Raw genomic sequence first — 25,174 nt, forward strand, 5'->3', positions numbered from 1 at the left:
ATGGGCTTCCTTGAAAGACGCTGTTATGCAAATTAGTGCATTATCGATCTGGCCTGGAAATAGTGACTCGGCGAGCAGCTGAGTCAGCCCGTAGGGTTGCAGGGAGTGTGCTGTTTCTGTCACGGCATTTCAAACAGAGCAGATTCAATGTGCATGTGTGTGTAAAGGACTTCATCCACAGCTTTGTCAGGCACAGAAAAATGGGCACCTGCCCCTCCTGCTACTTTAGCCCCCAACCTTTAGAAAAAAACAGGCAACTGGCTGCTAAAGTCTGGCCACCAAAGTAGAGTGTGAGACTGCTCTACAATGTTGGAAGCTGCCCAGAGTGGCTGGGGCAACCCAGTAAGATGTGTGGGGTATAAATAGTAACATTATCATTCTGGAATTTTCTTCGGAGAAATGTTGGAGGGTATGCATGTGAGGATAGAGAGTGGCAACACAACATCAGGGCCCTTTCTGCAGTGACTCCTCCTGAAGGAGCGTCTCCACCCCCACCATTCAGCCCGGACACTGAGATCCAGCACCGAGGGCCTTCTGGCGGTTCCCTCATTGCGAGAAGTGAGGTTACAGGGAACCAGGGCCTTCTCGGTAGTGGCGCCCACCCTGTGGAACACCCTCCCAGCAGATGTCAAGGCAATAAGTAACTATTTTACTTTTAGAAGACAACTGAAGGCAGCCCTGTTTAGGGAAGTTTTTAATGTTTGATGCTGTACTGTTTTTAATATTCGGTTGGAAGCCGCCTAGAGTGGCTGGGGAAACCCAGCCAGATGGGCGGGGTATAAATAATAAATTATTATTATTATTATTATTATTATTGGAATACGCTCCCCAGGGAGGCTCGCCTTACGCATCTTTAGGCGCAGGGCAAAAATGTTCTTCTTCAAACAGGCATTTGTTTGAAGTTATTGTCTTTTTTTAGTATGTGCTCCATGTTGTAAACTGCCCCATGAAGGTCCAATCATAGAGTTGGTACCCCTAAGGGCCATCTAGTCCAACCCCCTGCAATGCAGGAATCTCAAAGCGTCGATGGCAGGTGGCCATCCAACCTCTGCTTAAAAACCTCCCCAAGGAGGGAGTCCATCCCACCGCCAAACAGTTCTTCATGAAGGGCGGAATATAAATTCAATAATTAACAGTACCAATAACTCCACACAGAGCATTTCTCTCCTCCACCGCCACCCTCCATTACATGCACACACACACACACACACACACACACACACACACACACACACACACCATAAAACAGAAAAACACCAAGTCAGAGATCTGGGTTATGTTTAATGGTTTATCTGTGACACTGACGGCACTGAGCGAGGGACATTAGCATTAGAGGGACGGCCGAAACCAACATATCTGCCCGATATCAGGAAGGACAAGGGCGGAGGGGTGGGGTCACGACCGTCAATACATACGTAAAGTGGTATAAAAGGAACTGGCCTTGGGAATGCCTCGCTGGGGGGGGGGGCAGGTTGAGGTGGGTGCTAGGGAAAGAGTTAAGCTTAATAAATAGGCAACTTGAAAACACACACGCAGAGAAAAAAAATACACCAGCTGGCTAAATCATGCACAGGGAAATGGACTGGGGGGAGGAAGGTCTCCCTAAGTTCCCCCTTGCAGTCTCTGCTCTACATATGTAGCCCCCAATGCCAACTTATTACGGGTATAAAAGGCAGGAATCTCTTGACAGACACCCACCCCCCCGCTCCCAGAAAAGGAGAACGGCAATCTGTGCTTTGGGTTTTCCCCGTAGAGAGCAAAGCAAGCAGGGTCCCCATCAAACTGGGAGGTCTGCAAGCTTATTATTGCCAAAGGAAGGTGAAAGGAAAGGAAGGGAAGGACGGGGCAGGTGCCCCAATTTGCCACCAGGGCAAAGGAAGAGAGCTCAGCACAGCAGGGATTCACTTTGGGGGGAGAAGGGGTCCTTTCGCCTCCACGTTTCCCAATAAAGGAGAGCAGGGTTGCAAAGTGCAGGGGTGGTGGGACCCCAGTCTGCTGCCCTCATCATTTGCCCAGGGGTCTCCTATGCCCAGAGTCCTTAAGCCAACATCCCTGCAGAGACAGCACAGCTTCTTTTGAGAATGGCAAGCAGGACCATCTTTTGAGAATGGCAAGAGAGCCAGTGTGGTGTAGTGGTTAGGAGTGGTAGACTCGTAATCTGGGGAATTGGGTTTGCATCTCCGCTCCTCCACATGCAGCTGCTGGGTGACCTTGGGCTAGTCACACTTCTTTGAAGTCTCTCAGCCCCACTCACCTCACAGAGTGTTTGTGGTGGGGGAGGAAGGGAAAGGAGAATGTTAGCCGCTTTGAGACTCCTTCGGGTAGTGATAAAGCGGGATATCAAATCCAAACTCTTCTTCTTCTTCTACAGGCCCCGAACCATCTGCTCCATCCCCACTCTCTCGTATTCCCAACTTCCTGGCCTGCCTCTGGCTCTGCCACCTGTCTATGTGGGCCACTTGGCCGCCACCCATCCTGCTGCCCACTTTGCACTGCCATTCCTCATCACTTTGCCCTCCCCCAGCAATTCCCCCCCTTACTCCAGAACCTGGATTTCCCAGCACATCCTCCAGACCTCCCACCTCTCTGCTCCTTCCCGACATTCTGCTTCCCTCTTTGTTCCCCTGCTGGGCAGCTCCCCCCTCGGGTGGAATCAGGACACTCGGGTGCAAAGCCAGGGCAAATGTTGCAGCGGGCACAGGACATGATGGGGCCTCGGAACCAATGTGGGCTATTGCCAGCAGGTTGGCAGGACTCCAACCATTTACGTGCCCTAACCAGGAAAAGCATCCTGGGCGCCCTTGCAGAAGATAGCAGCCATGCATGCCCCTTCACTCATCAGACAAGCCATGTTGTCAAGATAGGAGGACCTTTTCATTAGGACAGATTCACACAGAATGCCCCCTTCCCCACACCCTACAACTGCACACCTGGGATTGTGGCCTCGCTGCAGTACTTCCGCAGTATGGAAACAAAGACTTGTCTGCAGCAACAGAGACAGAGCAGAAAACCAGCCAGCTTCGCCATCTGGATTTGCTTCCTTGATCTGGCCATTCTGCACATGTCCAGACCAAGAGGCAAGGGAAGGCACCCACAGGGGGCAGAAGCAAAGTGAGAGGCAGAGATTCATCTGACCCCCCCAGGGCCAGACAAAGTCAGTTGGCTGCTAGCAGTCGAATCTTATTTCAACACGGGCAGTGGGACAATACCCCCGGCCATCTAACAGCAGGGCTGTACCAGCACAGCAGGCATAAACTCTCACTCTTTCAAGGAGTTTTGCACAGGGAGAACTTCTCTGTTAATTAGCGGGACAGAGGGAGGGCATTAGGTTGGAAGCATCCCACAATAGTGTTAATGCCCAAGGATCTGGGCATGGTACGAGATAACAGTCCTAAGTGCATTGTTTGGGAAAGACCCCTCCCCACTGCCCCCCCAAAGGTCCTTGTCAAAGGGAGTGCACTCCGTCTGCCTCTTACTCCGCCCACCCAGAACCTGGGTGAAGCAGGAGAGGGCAAGGAAGCAGGAAATGTGGTCCTGGGAGGTCCGTGCATCCGCCAAGCAGGTGTGGCTGTCTCTTGTCTCCATCGCCAGGCTGCTTCTCGCGCACTCAAACCCAACAGTTGCCACATATGCATGGACCCCGGACATGGGCACACATCGACACACGCAGCTGCCTCGTCCCGTGTGGCATGGACTGCTCGCAGGATGGTGCCCCTCGCCCTCGCGCCTGTGTCCTGCCGGGTCAGCAGGGCACCACCACCACCCAAGGAGCAGGCAAGGGGTTCCGATGGCGAAGGCTGGTGACGCTGCATAACTTAAGGATGATGTGGAACTCCCGGTGCTGGGCACGGCATCTCCCAATCGTGGTTTGCGCTTCTCTTCTGATGTTTTCATACTTCCCTGCAGCAAGCAGACCACCAGACAAAACAGGTTATTTAGATGGTTCTATTTTTCTAGGGGGGGAGGGGGGAAGAGATGCTGGAGCTCGCCACAAACTTCTCCCTTCTTCTCTTAGAATGGCAATGGCGCCTGCCTGGGAGGTGCCGGAGCTGAACTCCAGTGAGCTCCAACTGGAAAAACAAGCCCTGTTTTTACTGTTAGCTAAGTTCTTGCAAAAGGAGAGTGTGAAGCTGGAGGTAGCGGAACAAAGTGAGTGAGAGGATCAGGAAGAGAGCTGAAGCCTCTACATAAGGGGAGCCTTGCTGGATCAGGCCCATTCAGTCCAGCTTCCCGTTCTCATAGGGGCCAACCAGATGCCTTTATTGGGAAACCCTTAAGTAGGACCTGAGCACAAGAGCAACATTCTCCCCTCCTGCGGCTTCCAGCAACTGGTATTCAGAAGCAGCACTGCCTCTGGCCCCAGAGAACGGGCACATAACCGTCAAGTGCCCCTGTTTTCCCGGGAACTTCACGGAATTGCAGAAGAAACCCTGGCTTCTGCTTTCATTCAGGAATGTCCCATCTCCCCGCTCCAGCGCTGCTGACAAACACGGGAGTATGATGGGCCAGGGCTTGCACTTCAGGAAGTTGAACCCTTGTGCATGGGGAAGGCATTTCCGCACTCAAGGGGAGGCGACGGACTCGCACAATGCTATTGCTGGCCCCTCTCTGCCACCGCCAAAGCTGTTGCCCCGTTATGGGGGCATGAGATGCAGCATGGGTGGAAGAAGTGAGTGAGGAGGGAAGAGAGCGGCTACCAGGTAGGGGCTGCAGCAGGGGAGGCGGTCAGCCGACATGCGCATCATTTGGTGTCATGCTCCCGAGCAAGCCAGCTGACACATGTCCTGACTTTCTGCTGGAAAATGTTGGAGGGCCCTCATGGCTAGCAGCCATCGCCAGCCTTCCCCTCCACGAATTTATTCAATCCTCTTTTAAAGCCACCCAAATTGGTGGCCACCCCTGCCTCCTGTGGAAGGGAGTTCTGTAGTTTAACCACAGTAGCATATAATTCCACTTCTCTCCCCCCCCCTCTCCCCAGCCCAGCCCAGTCTCCCCAGCAGCACTCACGAGGCAGTGAGCGTGGAGTTGAGCAGCAGCGTGGTTCGGATCCGGTAGAGCTGTGCCAGCGTCAGCTTGCGGTGCTGGCTCGCCTGCGGGTCCGACAGAGTCCGGCGGGCGGCAGGCAGCTCCTCTCCCCGGCACTCTCTGCCCAGCCAGCAAGGCGCTTGCAGCCCTGCAGAGGCGGCGGGCAACTCGGGGGAAACGCAGAGCCCGGCTGGCGAACCCTCCTCGGCCTCAGACAGCTCCGAGGTGCTGCTGTTGCTGCTGCTGCTGCCGCCCCCACCGGCCCCCCGCCCTGCTTTGCCCAGTCTGTGGCCCTGGGGCCCATTAGTCCGTGGGGAGCCCAGCAGGAACATGGCCGGGCAGAGTTCAGAGAGGCTCTTGCTCTGGGCCAGCTGCAGGGACGCTGGCAGCATCTGCAAGAGGTTTGCCTCCGATTTGGACTTGAGGACCTTGGTCTTGGCAGGCAGCAGCTGGACTGGCACCTGCCGCCGCAGTTTCGGCGAGCCGTTCCGTTGTGAGGGGGTGGGGGCGCCGTCCTCCTGCTCTGTAGACCCACCAGTCTCCTCCTGCTGTTGCCGCTGCTGCTGTTGCTGCTGACGCTGCTGTTGGTCTGCAAATTCCTGGAAGGAAGTGGGTGACAGGGTGCCATAGGCGCTGTCGATGGAGGCCGAGCGGCACGACCCGGACTCCGGTTTGAGGCAGTGGTTGGCGGTGCTGGCAGGGAGGGCCTCGCCCAGTTCCATGGTGGGTGTTGTGGAGGAAGCTGTGGTGCTGATGGATGCTTCGTCGGACTGGGAGCTGAAGGGACCCACCTCGAAGTCGGGGGAAGGGGGGCCTTCGCTGGCATCTACCACCACAACGGAGATGGTCTCAGTGGAGCCATCAGAGAGGCTGCAAAGAGGCAGGGAGACATCATAATGCTGGTTGCATTAGCTTTTAAGATCAATTTGGGCTCGATTTCAAGAGAGGAAACTTTATATATATAATAATAATAATTTATTATTTATACCCCGCCCATCTGGCTGGGTTTCCCCAGCCACTCTAGGCGGCTTCCAACAGAAAAATAAAATAAAATAATCGATTAAACATTAAAAGCATCCCTGGACAGGGCTGCCTTCAGATGTCTTCTAAAAATCTGGTAGCTGTTTTTCTCTTTGACATCTGATGGGAGGGCGTTCCACAGGGCGGGCGCCACCACCGAGAAGGCCCTCTGCCTGGTTCCCAGCAACTTGGTTTCTCGCAACGAGGGAACTGCCAGAAGGCCCTCGGCGCTGGACCTCAGTGTCCGGGCAGAACAATGGGGGTGGACACGCTCCTGCAGGTATACTGGACCGAGGCCATTTAGGGCTTTAAAGGTCAGCACCAACACTTTGAATTGTGCTCGGAAACATACTGGGAGCCAATTTGACTAAATGTTAGGAAAAACAAGGCAAGGGCCTTCCTATGGTGACCCCTCCGCGATGGACCACCCTTTTCCTTTGAGGACATATGACTCCCTAAATCTAATTCCTGGAATACTTTTACTCCACCAGGCATTTTGCGGACTGAGGGAGAATCAAGGTTCTTGCTGCCCCTATCAGAGGTTTGTGGCACATGAATGAGGATATTTTGTAATCGGAATGTTTCCAAAACTTCTGACAGGTAAGGCTGGCTCTTTCATTTCTGAATTAAGAGACCGAAAGTGCACTTCAACTGTTCACCAGGTATGGGGAAAAGTGTGAGGGGATAAAAACAACTTATTTTTGGCACAGTTCTTAACATGGATTTTGTAGCATTCAGTTCTTCTGCACTGAATGCTACAAAAGCAGAGACGCGAGAGGGTGTCGGAGGAAGGGGAGGAAGGGAAGTGGGACAGAGGCCAGCATTGCCCATGGCACCCCTGACCATCATTCAAGGCACCCCAGGGTGCTCCGGCATACTGCTTGAAAACCACTGCCTTATGTCAATAACACAGTCTGTGGCTCAGGGGCTGCATGCGGCCCTCTGTATCTGATGCTCATGATTCTCCCTAAAGAATATCCCTGCTCCCCAGGCCATGCCTCTCAGGAACCCTGCTTCACACACCTCAATGAAAGGGTCCCTGATGATCATCTCGTCCAATCCCCCTGCAATGCAGGAATATACAGCTGTCCCACACGGGGATCAAACCTGCAATCTTAGCATTATCAGCCCCACGCTCTAACTAGCTGAGCTATCCAAGTAGATCTAAACTGTGGTGTGGGTGGGTGTAGAGGGGAAGCCTCTTGTTCGTGCATGTCTGGAAAATGGCCTTCTTTACACAATAAGCATTACTTTTCCTTCCGGCTACACTTGGCACTGGCATGTGGCCCCTGGAAAGCTGTGCAGGAGGACACCTTGGCCCTCAGACCAAAAACAAAGCCCCCTCTGCTCCTGCCTGTCTCCCTGCCCCAAGCATACCACTGCTGTGAGTCCAAGCTGTTGGTGCTCTTGCGGAGGATGGTGGGGGAGCTGGCTCCCGAGGTGCCACTCTCTCCATCCTCTTCCTCCTCCTCTTCTTCTTCCTCCTCCTCCTCTTCTTCCTCGAGGCTTTGCAGCTGATGCTGGCTGCGCTGGTGCTCCTGCAGGCGGAGGTGCTGCAACTTGTTCTGCAAGAAGACACAGGAGGGATCAGGTAAGTAGGAAGACCCAGCAGATACTACAGCGGAGGGGTGTCATTACAGCACGGTTTGCACCAAGCACTCGCCGTCTCAATTTGCTCAAGATGCATCTAGGCATATGAATGAGCATATGCAGTTTTTATGCAAGTTGCTATAGTATAGGCCAACGATCAGCACTTTTTAATACTTCGCAGTGACTCCAGAGACACAAGAAAACAGAGAACTCCCAACGGCTGGACTAGAAGCTGCAGAGAAACATCCCCAGAAGCAGACTGCAGCAAGCAAAGGCTTGCTTCACACATAACACCAAACCATGGTTTGGTTTGAACATCCAAATTAGCCCAGCAAGATTAACCATGGCTTGTTTTCCTGCAATGCTGGGAGTTGGACTTAGATGAGCCTTTGGGTTCCTCCCAAGTCTACAAGTCTATGATTCTGTGATAACAAACGTGGTTTGTCGTTAGCTTGCAAACCATGGCTTGCTTTAATGGCTTGGTGTTCGGTTTGAACCCACCCCATGCCAGGCACTCCCCAAACTGAAAGGGTGCAAGAAGAGAGAGAGCATCTAGAAAACAAACCATGGCTTCTTTGCTCCTCTGTGAGACAATTTGTGGTTTGTTGAACAAACCATGGGTAAGGCGGCACAAAGGAGACCAGGAATAATTATTACGGACATAATATTTGATAAAGAAATAAAGGAACAATAGATGAAAATTAAAACCTCACACAGGAAGAAGGAAAGAGAACTTCACTTGCAAATTTAGAAATTACTAAATGTGTTAATAGGGATGCGGGTGGCACTGTGGGTTAAACCAGAGAGCCTAGGGCTTGCCGATCGGAAGGTCGGCGGTTCGAATCCCCGCGACAGGGTGAGCTCCCGTTGCTCGATCCCAGCTCCTGCCAACCTAGCAGTTCGAAAGCACATCAGAGTGCAAGTAGATAAATAGGTACCGCTCCAAGCGGGAAGGTAGACGGCGTTTCTGCGCGCTACTCTGGTTCGCCAGAAGCGGCTTTGTCATGCTGGCCACATGACCCAGAAGCTGTCTGCGGGCAAATGCTGGCTCCCTCGGCCTATAGAGCAAGATGAGCGCCACAAACCCAGAGTCGTCCATGACTGGACCTCACAGTCAGGGATACCTTTAAATGTGTTAATACCAATTTAAGTCAATCACTATAGCTGGGGTATAAGGAAATTTATCTGCAGCAAAAGAAATCTATTCATAGAATCACAGTATGGTAGAGTTCGAATGGGTCCCGATGATCATCCAGTCCATCCCACTGCAATGCAGTAATCGCTGCTCAAGAATCCCTGGCAAGCGGCCATCTGACCTCTCTTAAAAAACCTCAAATGAAGGAGAGGAGGAGGTCCTCCTTGGGTAGGAATGGGGAATGTGCATCCCTCCAAGTATTGCTGGACTTGTTCCCATCAAACACATCCAGCGTGGTCAAGGATGATGGGAGTTGTAGTCCAGCAAAGTCCGCAGAGGCAACAGAATGCCCACAACCTCCACCTTTTGGGGGGAAATCCTCTTGGTTCCCACAGCACCCACCTGGGCATTGCAGACAGCCTCGATCCAGCTCCGGCACAGAGACTGCCCACTGGTCTGGAAGGTGTAGGCTCCCACCGCGCTCCGGAACTCATTCAGGTAGATCAGCAGGAAGGAACCTGATGAAGAAGACAAGGGAGGGAGTCTGGAGTTAGGTTAGTGGTTACTCCTGTGTGCAGGTGACAAGGGAAAGCTGCCGCCGGCACAAGCTCGGCTTCCGGAAGCTGAATGGTGGAAGATTCAGGACAGGTCGAAGAGCCTACTGGATCAGGCCAGTGGCCCACCTAGTCCAGCGTCCTGGTCTCGCAGCAGCAGGTGGCCCAATGAGGAGCCCACAAAGAGGACCCAAGGGAGGACTGTCCCCCTCCTGTGGTTTCCAGCAACTGGTGTTCAGAAGCATTGCTGCCTCTGACCATGGAAGCAGCACATGGCCATCTTGGCTGGTAGTCATTGATATAGCTTTATCCTCCACGAATTTGACCAAATCCATTCTGAAGCCACCCAAGTCGGCGGCCACGTCCTGCAGGAGGGGCAATGCTTAACTCTCCACAGTTCCTCTCTCCTAACACTAAAACTCATGGATATCTAAGGAAGCCGAATGTTGGGAGGCTCAGGACAGGCAAACAGAAGTAAAAAAAAAATTCCAGAAGCAATGCTTCTGAATACCAGTTGCTGGTATCCTGCGCTTGAATCCTGCTGGGTGGTTTCCCACAGGCATCTGTTTGGCCACTGCGAGAACAGGATGCTGGACTGGATGGGCCATTGGCCTGATCCAGCAGGCTCTTCTGATGTTCAGCCTCCCAAGATCAGGCTCCTTAGGACTGCTAAGGGATTGTGCAAACTAAGAGGCATTCCATCCCCTCCTCCCTTTCTATGATTTATCTTCATCGATGGCAGAAGCAAAAATCTGGATTCCTTTGGAGCAGGTTTCGACATTCTGCAGGGCCAGGATCACACAGCCCTTATCACAGGGCAACTTATGCCCGCAGATTTTCCCTGGATTGGGAATATCCGAGTTTACTGTCGAGAAACTGGGCTGCCGGCTGGATAGGGAGAACATAGCGTGGATGGCACCACAAAAATCCACACTAAACTTCCATTTGTGAAATGCCCTCCGCAGGGAGGTTCATTATAAACGCCAGGCAAAAACATTCCTCTTTAACCAGGCCTTTGGCTGATTGACATTCCAATGCCCTTTTAAAATGAAGGTAAACGGTGTTTCCATGCGCTGCTCTGGTTTGCCAGAAGCAGCTTTGTCATGCTGGCCACATGACCTGGAAGCTATACGCCGGCTCCCTCGGCCAATAATGCGAGATGAGCGCGCAACCCCAGAGTCGGTCACGACTGGACCTAATGGTCAGGGGTCCCTTTACCTTTATTATTATTATTATTATGTGTTTTTATGTGGGTATAACGCAGTATACAAATAACAACAACAAGTGGATGAGTGCTTTGTTTACAAAAAAGCAGTTGCAGGGGGATCAGGATCGAGGCCATGGCTGTGGCACAGCTCAAGGGGTTGATCCTACAGTGCAGACATATACCAGTTGCCTGTGAAAAATTACCCAACTCACAAACACCCCTCACCAGGATCCTTGAGTGCACGGCACACCAGCTTGTCAACCAGCAATGGCTGGCGGATGACCTTTGTGCGTTCGGCCTTCTTCACTGGTTTGGTGATGAGGAAGAGGTCCGTGAAGAGAAAGCAGTAAACATCCATCTGGAGAAGAAAAAGACCCCAAACGATCAGAGCATCCTGTATGGAACATGCAGGGGCGGGGGAGAGAGAAGGGGGCAGGAATGGGGACCCTTTCTAGAGAGGACGAGGGATGCTGTGGACCATATCAGTCTGCAAGTGAAACATAAGCCCCCCCCCCCGGTCCTCTCCACCCTCTCTGCACTTGTGAAGCTAACATGTCAGGGAAAATGCCTTTCTGCCTAGCTTTCTGCATGCAAAGGCAGTGTCTCAGCCTCTGGCTTTGCGGGTGGAAGCTCCGGACTGAATCACATGAGATCCCCTAGTCTGAGCTGCAATAGTACTATCAAGAAGAACATTTCCCCTGCCCATCAGGGCTTACCTTGCTGTCTTTGCCTTCTTTCATTTTAAGGCTTCCCTCCAGCAGAAGCTGCCGCGTCTCCTCGGCGGAGGTCCCTGGGATGGGGGCTGTCAGGTCCAGGCGCAAGAACTCCTTCAGGATCTGAGGAAAGGGGGTTAAAGCCAAAAGAGTTCAGGTGCCAGTGTGGTGTAGTGGTTAAGAGCGGTAGACTCGTAATCTGGTGAACTGGGTTCGCGTCTCCGCTCCTCCACAGGCAGCTGCTGGGTGACCTTGGGCTAGTCACACTTCTCTGAAGTCTCTCAGCCCCACTCACCGCACAGAGTGTTTGTGGTGGGGGAGGAAGGGAAAGGAGAATGTTAGCCGCTTTGAGACTCTATCGGGTAGTGATAAAGCGTGATATCAAATCCAAACTCTTCTTCTTCTTCCCTCCACCCACCCAGCCCAGACTGCCATCTCGGGCACCCTTTGCCCACCCTTCTCCCCCACGTCGCGCTCACAGCCTCGCCACCCACCTTGTCCACTTCATCATTGCTTCCCTCCACCACCTCGTAGGCATCGATGCGGCTCAAGATGCTGGCCAGGCGCTGCTGCTCCTGCCTCTGGCGCATGCGCGAGTTGATGTGGTTGATGAAGCGCTCCACCGAGTTGATCTGGGAGGAGGGAAGCCCGCCAGATGTTATACCCAGAGGAAGGCGTCAATAAGGCGAGGGCGGCACCTGGCTCCCCCAAATTGGTTGCCTTCCAGCTGTGCTGATCTACATCTCCCAGCAGCCAGTGGTTCAGCGCTGATGGAGGGTGATGGGTATCCAGCAACATCTGGAAGTCACACGGTTTGGGGAGGCTGGCTCAGGCCAGATGTCTCCAGGAAGCCCCCAAACCAGGGTGTGAATGCAACAGCCCTCTCTTGCTGTGGTCCTCCCCTTGAATCAAATCCTTAGAGGTAGACTGCTTCGGGTGGTGGAGGTTCCATCTTGGCTAGACTTTGCCAGCGTTAGGTAGGTTCACCTTCAAATGCAAACTGAAGTGTGTTTCTCCCCATCCCAACGGAATCCCAGCCCTTCCTGAGATGGATTTGGGTGCAAACGTTTGCTGGATTCCTTGCATCTCCCAACACACCATCACCTACGCTAGCAGGTGTACCAAAGCTCACTGGCAACACTTTACCATGGTGATGATGGCCTCTCGGGTGTGGGGGTCTTCCGTCTTCTTAAGCACCGACTTCAGCAGCAGAGGGTATTTGGTGAGGCGCTGGTGAGGTTTCACTAGCATGTCGCTCAGCTTGAGCCGATTGCACTGTTTGTGCTTCTCGGCCCACTGCAAGTGGAAGAAGGGAAGCGTCAGTTCCTGGAGCCAAGAAACAGGCCACTAGCCAGTTCGTCACTACTAGCCAGGATCTTAGCTCCCATCAGGAACACAAGCCAGCCCTGGAAAAACGCCCATGCTCCAAGCCACAACCAGCCTAGGAACGGACAGTTTCCAAAAGGAGCCCTAGGTGAAAGACAGACTCATATTCTAAAGAATGGCCAATTCTTGGTGTTTTCAATAGTTCTGTCTTGGCTTCCAGACAAAACTCTATAAAAACAGCAACAGTCCACTCTGCAGACTGTCTGCCTGGTTCGGACCAATCAAGGAAAAGGAAAAGCACCTATTGGCTAGTACCTCTGCCATCACCAACCCACCGCTTCCACAGAACCTCCGGAGCCATTTTGAAGTTGCTTTTAAGATTGTTCCCGTCTTTTAGCCGAGCAGTAATCAGAGAGGATTAATTATAGAATTGGATCATTGGCAGGGACCACCAGGGTCACTTTGTCTAACTCCTAGCAGTGCAGGAAGATACAGCTGGCCTGTACAGGGATCAAACCCACAACCTTGGTGCTATCAGCACCATGCTCCAACCAACTGAGCTAACCACACAGCACTCCTAAAGTGTGGGGCTTAAACAGCCCCGCATGACTAGGAGAGGTGAGCATTGGGCGCTGGCACCTCTGCCTAGCCAGCATTTGACTTGCTGGTGATGGATGCCTGCAGCTTTTCTGAATGTAGGACTCAACTTTGAGGACAATGGCAGGTGTGGGATTTGTAGGATGGTCACAAAGAGAGGGGTGGGTTGGAAACAGCCTCCTTACTGTGACGTAGATGCGAAATAGTTCATTGTCCCGCAACAAGTTCCTCATGTACTCCATGCAGCCTTCCTCCTCCATGCAGTAGCGGATGTAAGGCTTGAAGTGGGAGCCAAACTGCAAGAGAAAAGCATCAGACTGAAGACATGGGTGCAGAGAGGCAGGAGCAGCAGAGGAGAGCAAGAGCCACCTGAGCAACCCAACTGGCCCTGCGCAGTGGTCCAAAACCGCAAATTCTAGGAGCTAGACTCCCTTCTCCCTTCTGCTCTCCAGCACCACCCCTGTTGATGGCCAGAGATGGTACTGCAGCTACCAGCTCAGCAGAGACCACTTTTTACGAGGAGTCTGTTGGGTTGCATTTGGTCCTGGAAAAGCTGCTCGCTCTGGTTCGGGTCCAACTATTGGATCAAAACCAAGCTGACACCAGATTGCCCGGCCCTCTTTCTCGGCCTCTCGGTGCCCCCTGCCGGGCGACTTGCCTCGCTTGTGGCACCTTCAACAGCCAGATTGCAACCTTCATTACAACATGTTGGAATAATAAAACAGAACGTGCTTCAGAGCTGGGGTAGGAGGCCTTTCACGCAACTCTCCTGCTGCAGTTCTGGGACAATGGAATGGTCTCCAGCTGTTGCTCATTTTCAGGAACAACGCACCACCCTCTCCCGGCTGCACCCACATTTGGCACACGCACTGCATGCACACCTACCATCTTGAAGCCCTTGAAGAAGTCTGTGGGGTCTAGCAGAGCCCGGCTGGTCCTGGCCTTGTCCAAAACCGGGGCCATGACGCTTCTCCAGAGAGCACGGTGCAACTGGATGATTTCCTGGATGTTGCTGAAAAGACGCTCAGCTTCCACCTGCAGAGTGGGGGGAAGCAGACTCTGAGACCCTTCTTACACCCTCGAGCAGTGCTGGATTCACGTATAAGCTAAACAAGCTGTAGCTTAGGGCCCCACTCTCTTGGGGACCCCCAAAAAACCTAAAGAAAAAAAAACCTGGATGTACATTTCCAAAATATAAGATGAAAAAAACAAATAAAATAAGACCTACATACAGCAACAGTGTTTTGTGTTGTGTAGGCTCCTATGATGTGAGTAATGGGCCCCGCCTGCTAGCCTGCTCCCTAAAATATCACTGGTTTGCTCATTTCTATATATAGGGTGCCTACATTCTGCATGGACCGGTTGCATGGCAACATGTGCAAATGGCTTTAGATACCTATTAGGTCCATAAATTACCATATAGCATATATTCAACACAAAAAACAGCTGCAATTTGTTGACAAAGGACAGCTGGACATATAAAGGGCCCCATTACCTTCAGTAGCTTAGGGCCTCATCAAACCTAAATCTGGCCCTGCACTCGAGTCACCTTCCAAGAAGAGCCCCCCCCCCCCCGGTCAGACTATCACTTGCTACCGTCATTCAGTGCACACTGTTCTCTCAGAACAGAGATGCCACGCAGGCACCATGGCAGGAGCCATCGAGAGATGCACACATGCACCCAGCACCCAGACTCGACCATGAATTTGGTCAACACCCTTTCAAAGCCACCCACTCCAGCAGCTTCCAACACGCGGTGTCCCACAAAGAAAGTGCAAAGGGCATGAAAGTCTACAGTGCCTCTCATCTGTCCTGAATCTCCTTCCGATCCACTTCACCAGATTATTTCAGCTTTCAGACAGTAAGAGCTGTTCGGAAGTACAATGGTCTCCCTTGGGAAGACTCTCCATCCTTGGAGGTTTTTAAGCAAAGGTTGGATGGCCATCTGCCATGGATGCTTTAGGTGAGATTCCTGCATTGTGGGGGGGGTTGGACTAGATGACACCTGGGGTAACCCCTCCAACTCAACGGTTCTATGATTCTGTTATTCCATAACACAAGAGGTGGCAGGGTGGTGTGGCAGTTAGAGCAGGACCCGGGAGAGACCAGGGTTCAAATCACCTCACCCTGCTGTGTCCCAAACCGCATTGGATGACCTGGGGCCTGTCACTGACTATCAGCCTAACCTAACTCACAGGGTTGTTGTGGGGAAGAAATGAGGGGGGGGGAAACTATGTATGCCACTTTGAACTCCTTAAGAGCAGGCATGTCAAACTTGCGGCCCTCCAGATGTTTTGGACTACAATTCCCATCTTCCCCAACCACTGGTCCTGCTAGCTAGGGATCATGGGAGTTGTAGGCCAAAACATCTGGAGGGCCGCAAGTTTGACATGCCTGCCTTAGAGGAAAGAAGGCCTGATAGAAATGCAATCAATCAATCAATCAAAGTCATCCCAAACTGTTGAAAACTCAGGCGACAGTTCTTAAAGTGATAGCTGGGATGGAAAAACTTCCAGAATAGGGGAATCCTAAAGGCATCTAAAGGATGGAGCTCTGCTCTGCAGCCTGATGCAACTACAATTTATCCGGCATTCCTTCTCGATCAAACAGGTTGAGTGTGCTTTTGTTGGGGAAACCTGATCAATGCACCGCTGGGACCCAAGAGAAGCATTTGAATGATGCAAGAGTTGCCTTGGACATATATCTCTTTCATCTCTTTAAATAGCTTCTGTGTGCCACAAGCCTGCCAGAGCGTCGTGTGGTTAAGGTATTTCTCCAAACAGTGAAAGATCGCAAGACGGTTTCTTGTCAGAAATGGGGGTGGGGGGAGAGAGAAAAACTGGGCCACTTCCTCAGAGCAGATAAGAGACCAGCGGGGCACAGGGGAGGGTGCTGCAGAGATGGCGCAGGGGAGGGTGCTGCAGAGATGGTGTTCTGCTACAAAGCCACCGGGAACAGGAGGCAGACCACTGCTGGCACAGGAAAGTGAGGTTTGGCCCCGGGGGGTGACATCTGACGCTTCTGGGGCAACAGCCATGTTCAACGGGAGAGGATGCTTACCTCACAAAGCAGCCCCGATTCCTGCAAGTTCAACAGGCAACACAGGAACAGCTGAGGAGGAAAGAGAGAGAGAGAGAGAGAAATGAGCTATTGCAATGGGGCTCGGTTGTGGGGGGGTCGCCGTTTGGTTAGAGAGCCAGCAAACAAAGATGATGTTGGCCATGATCCAGGGGTTTGGATCTGACATTGCTATAAGTGAAGGGAAAGGGATGCTTCCTGGGCAAGGATAGAATGACCACTGTATTTCATGCATTGGCAACCTCAAGGCTGGATGACTGCAATGCACTCTCTGTGGGGCTGCTCTTGGTCTTGGTTTGAAAACTCCAGCTGGTGCAGAATGCGGTGACCAGATTGTTGATGGGGGCATCTGGCTGAGAACATGTGACGCCTTAGTTAAAGCACCAGCCCTGCCTGCCCATCTACTATGCAGCCTGGTTCAAGGTCCTTGCATTAATTGACAAAGCCCTGAACAGCTTCAGCCCCAGGGTATCCCAGGGACCACCTGAACCCTTCTATCTCAGCTGGGCCACCAAGATCCTCGGCAGGAGCATCGTCGGTCGTTCCCTGAGCAGGTGCAGCTCATTTGACAAAAGCAAGGAACGGAGTCTTCAGTGTCTGTTCTGTTCTGTGGAACTCCCTGCCACTAGAGTTTCAGCAGGCACCTTGTCTTTCAACTTTTAAACACCTGCTGAAAACTTTTCTATTCCATCAGGCATTTATGCAGGCAATTGAGAGCACATTGTTCCATGAATAAAAGGTACTACATTTCTGGTTTAAACTTTTTTATATATCGTTTGCATTGTATGGTTTATGCAGGGGTTACATTCTGAGACACCGCATGCATGGTGTATAATTGAAACTCACTGAAAAAGCCTGCAAACTCCCCGTTCTGCCCCATCCCCCCCAAATCCCGCCCTTTTAGTGACGTTTCAGTGGCATCTTTACGATGTTTCCGGGTCACTTCCAGGTTCGGCACGATGTGGTTGTACACCAGGCATCCCCAAACTGTGGCCCTCCAGATGTTTTGGCCTACAACTCCCATGATCCCTAGCTAAGAGGACCAGTGGTCAGGGATGATGGGATTTGTAGTCTAAAACATCTGGAGGGCCAAAGTTTGGGGATGCCTGTTGTACACTGTCGCACACATATTGAACATGCTTCGACAGGGGGCTGCCTGTATTTTTTTTAACAAACCACACTGGTGTATGTATGTGTGAAGAGCAGTATTTATATATTTTTTATGAATGAATGAATATGCTTCAAGACTTCTGTGTCCTCAAACCCAGCCAGATGAGTGGGGTATAAATACTAAATAAATAAAATTATTATTATTATTATTATTATTATTATTATTATTATTAAACACATCCCTTCATCTAAGACACTTACATCTGTGATAACCTTCAGTTTCCTTATGTAGGAGGCTTCTGTGTGCAGCAGTTCCCAAATAGCTTCCTGCTGGTGGCATTGCCGGCGTGTCAAAACCTAGGAGGGTTAAGAGGCAGAGGCAAGGTTAGGAGGTTCTTCTTTTTACCATTACTTCCCTAAGAATATGACAAGCCCCCTTCTGAATCCATTCCTCCCAAGGGTGGGGAAATGAACCCAGCCAACTACATCCTGGGTTTCCCCACCCCCAGAGGACCGACCTGAAGAGTGCTTGGGGCCCCAGCCACCTGTCAATTACCTGACACCAAAGGAAAACCAAGGCCAAGAAAGGCTCCATCAGCTGACAGCCCTGCTTCCTCCAAAGAGTCAGTAGCGCAGTGAATTGGCAGGCTCAAAGCTTATGGGGAGCCCACAAGCAGAGCTCTCAGTACATTTCCGAGCACAATTCAAAGTGTTGGCGCTGACCTTTAAAGCCCTAAACGGCCTCGGCCCTGTATACCTGAAGGAGCATCTCCACCCCCATTGCTCGGCCCGGACACTGAGGTCCAGCTCCGAGGTCCTTCTGGCGGTTCCCTCACTGCGAGAAGCAAAGCTACAGGGAACCAGGCAGAGGGCCTTCTTGGTAGTGGCACCCTACCTGTGGAATGCCCTCCCTTCAGATGTCAAGGAGATAAAGAACTACTGTACACAACTTCTAGAAGACATCTGAAGGCAGCCCTGTATCAGGATGTTTTTAATGCTTGATGTTTTTAGATATGCCGCCCAGAATGGTGGGGTATGGATAATAAAATTATTATTATTGAAAGCAAACCCCTGCCCTATTGGTTGACCCCAGCATACAGGCATACTGTTCCTAAAAGTGGAGGTTCCACGGGCAGACCTGAATCTGTCCAATCCCTTTAAAGAAATAAAAAGCCACCTAAACTAGCAGCAGCCAGCCTACACCTCATCCAGGCGTGCAGATTTCCACAAATTTAGTTGTGTGTATTCTGAAGTGCCAGCTGATCAGACCTCACCTCTGTGCCCTCAATGATCTCCTGCCAGCTGTCCTCCAGGCACAAGGCGGCATCGTCATCCTCCTCCTCCTCTTCCCAGGAATCCTGATCGAAGCGGAGCTGCTGGGGGAACTTGGGGAGGCCAAAGTGGCTGTAGGAGTTGAGCCTGCTTTCCAGCTGCTCCATCTTGTCCATCTCCTAGAGGGGCACAGAAAGGAGGGCTGAAAAAGGAAGCCTGGGGGTGCTGCTGTGCGGTGCCAGGGGTGGTGCCCTGGTTGTAGTGCCTGGGAGAGACCAAGGTTCAAATCCCCGCTGAGTCATGAAGCTCACCTGGGGCCAGCCACTGCCTCTCAACCGAGCCTTCCTCACAGGGGTGTTGTGCGGGACCACGTGGGGAGGGGGAAAGGAGGAGGGTACGAATCCTGTTTCCCATAATGGCCTGCTGAATGAATGAAGGGAACATCCTCTCCTAGCTTCCTGTCCTTTGGCAGCTGGTTCCCTGAGGTAGGTATCATGGATGGTAAAGGGACCCCTGACCATTAGGTCCAGTCGTGACCGACTCTGGGGTTGCGCGCTCATCTCGCATTATTGGCCGAGGGAGCCGGCGTATAGCTTCCAGGTCATGTGGCCAGCATGACAAAGCCGCTTCTGGCAAACCAGAGCAGCACATGGAAACGCCGTTTACCTTCCTGCTGTAGCGGTTCCTATTTATCTACTTGCATTTTGACATGCTTTCGAACTGCTAGGTTGGCAGGAGCTGGGACCGAGCAACGGGAGCTCACCCCGTCACAGGGATTCGAACCGCCGACCTTCTGATCAGCAAGCCCTAGGCTCAGTGGTTTAACCACAGCGCCACCTGGGTCCCCCCCATCATGGATGGACAAGGACCTAAAAGAAGCCTTCTCAGACCAGACCAAAATAGTATAGGAATCTGCCTTCTACTCCCCAAACAGGCTACTACTGGTCCATGCTCTCCATATGAACCGATCCAGGCCTTGCAAACATCACCTGAGGCCCTTCTCCGTGTGCCGCCTCACAGAAGGTCTGGAGAGTGGCAACACAAGAACAGGCCTTTTCAGTGGTGGCTCCCTGCGTGTGGAATGTTCTCCCCAAGGAGACTCACCGGGTGCCTGTTTAGTGTATTTGTCTCTCATCTGTGTTATGTAGTAAATCTATAACCAGGCCTTTGGCTGATTAAGCAATCTATGGCCTTTTAAATATGTTTGTGGACGGGGGTTGTTGGTTTTTGTTATAGTCATGTGTATTTTGTGTTTTTATGCTGTAAACCGCTCTGTGATCTTCAGATGAAAATTGTATATAAATTTAATTTATAATAATAAAGAATAATAAAATATCATTAAGCACCAGGCAAACCACCTGTTCTTCTTCAGGCCTTTGGCCATTAATTAACCTTGAGATGTTAAGGTTGGGATGTTTCAATCCTGCCTATTAAAAACAGGATTGCCTTCTAGAGTTTTCTCGCCTACTGGTTTTAAACCTATGGGTTTGTTTATTACGGCGTCATTTTGAGTTCCTTTTGTAAAATAACTGAATAAATTTAAATAATTGTTAATAATAATAATAATCTAGCTTAGTATTGTCTACAATGACTGTCTGTGGTTCTCCAAGGATTCAGACAATAGTCTTTCCCAGAACTGTCTGGTGATGCCAGGATAGAATCTTGAAGACTTGTTCATCTAATGCTGAGCTATTCTGTCCCCTGCCAAAATAGGGTATGAAGGAACCAGCCTGCTCCCATCGATGCTTCCCAGAAAAGAGTATTTAGTGGCACATGACCCCCTGATATCACAGATATCAGGCCTCCCTCCAACTGCCGTAACTGAGGCCACCGGAAGGCAAGGAAGCTACAGCTCTTTCCTTGCACTTAGACCCAGTTCCATGACCTACTGAACTTGGTAACTAGCGCCTGAAGATTCATCCACAATTACCTTTGCTCCACATTTCTAGGCAATGGCCTGGGCCTTCTGGAACTGTGCCCAACAGCTTTTTATTTTTGCCCTGCTGCCTTCTCCTCAAAAACCCACTCTTCACTGCTGAATCAGAGCAAACAGCAATCTGAGGGAAACAAAAATGGCTGTTTTCTCCAAATTCAGCGCAAAAGAGTGGGTTTTCATGAGTGGGGGGAAAGTGCGGAGCAGGAAAACATGGACTTGCACCTACCGTAGAAAGTGAAAAGTTAAGTATGGATGGGCCTTGAGTTTATTTCTTTCCTCCTCCCTCCCAAGCCCTTTTCCTTTTGTGCTGTGTCTTTCAGAGAGCAACCTTTGCGGGCCATCCTAACGAACCGCTGAGGGGGCAAGAACTGCCCTCCTTAGTTGATCTGCATGGATCAGCCAATGAAAAGGGGGGTTGTGTGCTTGCGAGAGCGTGACTGTCTGCTTTTGTGTGTGCGCGCATCCTATAAATGTGTGCATGCAAGACTTGAGGAGGCCACACCCACCCCGACATGCTCCGCCCTCACGCACCAGAGGGATGGTCAAGGGTGAACCAGCCCAAAGAGATGAGCCACAACTGCCTGTGCTCAGACATTCTGCTTCCCATAGTGGAAAACCAGATAGGAACCTAGGAAGCTGCCTTCTGTTGAGTCAGGACATTGGTCCATCTAGCTCAGTATTGTCGACACTGGCTGGCGGTAGCTCTCCAGGGTCTCAGGCCGAGCTGGAGATGCCAGATGCAAAGCAGATTGCTCTACCCACTGAGCTCCAGCCCTTCCCCAAAAGCCCACAAGCAGAGTAAGACAACAAGGACCAACCGCTGCTGCTGCAAACTACCTCTGGACATGGAAGCTCCATCTACTCATCACAAATGGCCTCCTCTATGAATGTGTCTCCTCCTTGGTCTCTGGCTACCCTTCCTCGTGATCTGACAACACTTGATTTTGCAGGGGGGGGGGACTCCCTACCTCTCCAGGACACCCTTCCCAGCTGCAAACACCTGCAAAAGAAAAGGGCCTGCAGGAACCCACAGGCGGCAGTGCTGGGCACTGGCAACGTACCCGCGTGAAGGGGCTGGCGCTGTTGCCGGAACCAAAGAACCCGCTGAAGCGGCTGGCAGCCCGGTTCTTCCACGTGTCGATGCCATTGCTGGGCAAGGAGGCGCTGGAGGGCTGCAGGGGATCGTGGCTCGGGATGTTGGCGTCCCCCAAAAACTCGTTCATGTTCTTCCTTTGTCTTCCAGGGGCCTGCGAGGGACAAACAGGGAGAGGAGAGAGAGGTGAGAGAGCTGGAGAACATAAGATTAGCATGCCGGAACAGGCCAAAGGGAGCCCAGAGTCTTGTTCTCGCACTGGCCAACCGCAAGGGAAAGAAAGAAGCAGGGCCTGAGAAATTCTCACCTCCTTCCGTTTCCCGCAACAGGTATTCAGAAGCAGGGTGGATAAAAATCAATGATTTTTTATATTAGTGTATTAGTATTAGCATCTATCTTCCTTGATTTTAATTATCTGTCTAATAACTTGTACATATATATATTAACATATCCGAGGAATATCAAAAAATAGTGAAGAAATACTGGTATAATAAGGAAGAAACATAAGGGTATAGGATTGGTGATAGGGAACCGATTTCATTATCTGGAAGTTCTTTTTATTTTATTGTACTGTCTTTTTATTCTAACTCTTTGTTTGTATTTTGTGTGTTTTGTATTTTACGTTCAGTTTTTATTTTTGTTATCTTATGTACTGTTTCTGTTATTTTTTGTATTTATATGGATTTTCTTTTTTAAAAGAAGAAATAAAGATGTTTTTAAAATAATTAAAAAATCAATGATTTTTTAAAAAATAAATTTTAAAAATCGGATTTTTTAAATTTAAATTGGATTTTTTTATTTAAATCAGTTTTTTTATTTAAATTGGATTTTTAAAATAAAATGCTTTTGGAGGAAAAATCTAAACATAGTTTTCTATTTAAGTTACATTAAGTTACATTTGAGTTACATTCTATTTAAGGCTATGATTTGTTTTAAGTTTTTCATGTGTGCTAAAACTCAGTCTAAGTTTTTTTAAAAGAAAAAATAACCACATCAGTTAACAAACATGGATACATATGCTATAATTTTATTTGTTTTAGTTAAATAAATTGTTTAAATGGTTATTAAGGAAATGATTATTTTTTCCTCCTTCCAATCAAGTACAGTACAAAATTTCATAATTATCTGTCAATGTATTTCTAATAGCATAACCAAATCAGTAATTTTTGATATAACTGAAAAACTACTCTGAAAATTTATTATTCCGAAAATGAAACCTTTATCTGGTTGTAAATATTAAGATTATACCAGCAAGAATGAGCCTTTCTGTAAAATAATAATAATGATGATTTAAATCAAGTCTTCCTGACTAGTAATTTAAATCAAGTCTTCCTGACTAGTGATTTAAATTGTGATTTAAATCGATTTGATTGAAATCAAATTGACCCTGTTCAGAACCATCGCTGCCTCCGAAAGGAAAGCCTCTGGTTATCAGGAGAGGCAGATAGGATCCTGGGGATGATGGAGCCTGTCCCCAAACCCACAGGGGCACAGCGGCCGCCCATACCTTGAGGAGAAAAGAGAGCTGGAGGAGAGTACAGAGGAACATCTTGCCCAGTTCTTGGTGCGCAAGCTAATGGCCAGCTGCCTTCTCGTGACCCGGGCAAAAGAGCACAAATCTCAAAGCCTCTTGGCTAATCTCCATGCTATTCTAAGCCTGGTAAGGACCTCCGCAATCACCCAGCATGCCCTCTACCCAGCCACAGGTGCTCTACAGCGCCCCCAGGCCAGGATCTGGAGCAGGTGAGATCATCTCTAGATCTCTATTCATTTAACATCTCCTTTTAAAGATGTTTGAGATTTCTGCAGTGCACGGGGATTGGGGTAGATGAGCCTCGGCGTTCCCCCTACAATTCTGAGATTCTATCTCTTCTTCCTTTGGATGTGGGAAGTGGAGGCAGCTGATTGGCTGCTAGGACGGTAATCTGAGTTGGCCTTTCAGCCCATAGAGATCCTGTTTGGCCCATAGAGATTCTAGCCTGGCGTTTGTATCTAAGCTGGCAGAAGAGCAGCAAAAGCTGTAGGGAAGACAGAACGCTGAACTCCCTGAGCTTGAACAAATACACCAGTCATGGTTGCCGCATCTAAAGAAACATATATACAGTATGTGTGTGTGTGTGTGTATATATATATATATATATATATATATATATATATATATATATATACACACACACACACACACACACACACACACACACACACACACATACATACATACACTTTTCCTGTGTAACATTGTCCACATCTACTGCTGAAAAAACTAGTTCAAAATTAAGGTAAACTAGGGGACAGTCCAAAAAAACCCCCCAAAATGATTCATTTTCAACTACACGGCAAAAAAATGTTTTATATACAAATAATTATAACCACATACGCTCCAATATTTCTCCAATGAAAATAGGGACATCCTATTCCATAGCAACAGCAGTAGCAGCAATAATAATAACAATAATAATTTTATTATTTATACCCCACCCATTTGACTGGGTTACCCCTGCCACTCTGGGCAGCTTCCAACATATATAAAAACATAATAAAACATTAAACATTTAAAAACTTCCCTTGCAGGGCTGCCTTCAGATGTCTTCTAAAGGTTGTATAGTTACTTATCTCCTTGGTTGCATAACTCCATACCCTCCAACAGCAACAGCAATTATTATTATTATTTTATTTATACCCTGATGAAAATAGGGACATCCTAAGGAAAAGTGGGACATTCCAGGGTCAAATCAGGGACAGCTTCTGTAAATCCAGGACTGTCCCTGGAAAATAGGGAAACTCGGAGGGTCTGTCATGTTCAAAAGCCTGCTGTGAAATTTGCTACTATTTGGAATTCTTACTGACGTTTCAAGTTTCGGATGAGAATATCATAAAACCAGAAGGACAAGATCCTGGTAATTATAAATCACAAAATCATAGAATTGTACAGTTGGAATGGTCCCCCAGCCCAACACTGCGTAATGCAGGGATCACAGCTACAGAATCCCTGACAGATGACCATCCAATCTCTGCTTAAAACCTCAATAAAACCAAATCTTTTTTTAAAAAAAAAACATTACTACTGCCCAACACGAATAATAAGTATTATCTTTTCCAGGGATTGTGAACCGAATGACCCAAATTTTGCGCAAATACGCAAGTGGTTTCCTCCCTCCATCCCCCCCCCAAAATGTCCTAAGGTCCAGACTCTGGCTCTCCCCTGGGCAGAAAGGAGAATAGGACTTAAACCCACAAATCCTGCAAGGGCCAAACCATCTGCAGGCGTGCCATGCTGCCACCCCAAAACCTTTCCCCCTGCCGCCAGAGCAGAAAAGGATCCTTGTGTCTGCCAGACTCACCTTATAGCCAAAGCCTCTTGCTCTCTGCCCTGGGAAGAATCCCAAGGAACGAAAGCACAAAGGCAGACAAGGAAGGGCCAAGAGCCTGGCTCTCTCCAGCTGGCTGGTGAGCAGGGAGGCGAGGAGAAGGCTGCTCGCCTTGAATCAACACTCTGTTCGCCGCCCGCCTTTCCCTTC

At 50.0% G+C, this 25,174-nt stretch overlaps 1 protein-coding gene across 5 annotated transcripts in view; it reads right to left on the reverse strand.

Annotated features, from left to right (window-relative positions):
- Window positions 1-1,241: 1,241 nt before the first annotated feature.
- Window positions 1,242-25,174, reverse strand: part of PLEKHG5 (pleckstrin homology and RhoGEF domain containing G5) — a 98,438-nt gene continuing 74,505 nt past the window's right edge. For all 5 annotated transcript variants that reach the window (XM_035117805.2, XM_035117807.2, XM_035117810.2 and 2 more), the window contains 14 exons: window positions 21,625-21,810; window positions 18,630-18,806; window positions 17,617-17,712; window positions 16,228-16,278; window positions 14,053-14,202; window positions 13,353-13,463; window positions 12,391-12,540; window positions 11,739-11,876; window positions 11,248-11,367; window positions 10,757-10,889; window positions 9,173-9,288; window positions 7,423-7,610; window positions 5,008-5,895; window positions 1,242-3,900 (listed from right to left, as the gene is read on the reverse strand). In XM_035117805.2, the coding sequence (XP_034973696.2) occupies window positions 3,891-3,900; window positions 5,008-5,895; window positions 7,423-7,610; window positions 9,173-9,288; window positions 10,757-10,889; window positions 11,248-11,367; window positions 11,739-11,876; window positions 12,391-12,540; window positions 13,353-13,463; window positions 14,053-14,202; window positions 16,228-16,278; window positions 17,617-17,712; window positions 18,630-18,806; window positions 21,625-21,810 (2,514 nt within the window). In that variant the 3' untranslated portion in view covers window positions 1,242-3,890. The remainder of the gene's footprint in view (window positions 3,901-5,007; window positions 5,896-7,422; window positions 7,611-9,172; window positions 9,289-10,756; window positions 10,890-11,247; window positions 11,368-11,738; window positions 11,877-12,390; window positions 12,541-13,352; window positions 13,464-14,052; window positions 14,203-16,227; window positions 16,279-17,616; window positions 17,713-18,629; window positions 18,807-21,624; window positions 21,811-25,174) is intronic.

This window comes from Zootoca vivipara, chromosome 6, assembly GCF_963506605.1.
Source record: "Zootoca vivipara chromosome 6, rZooViv1.1, whole genome shotgun sequence".
NCBI lineage: Eukaryota > Metazoa > Chordata > Lepidosauria > Squamata > Lacertidae > Zootoca > Zootoca vivipara.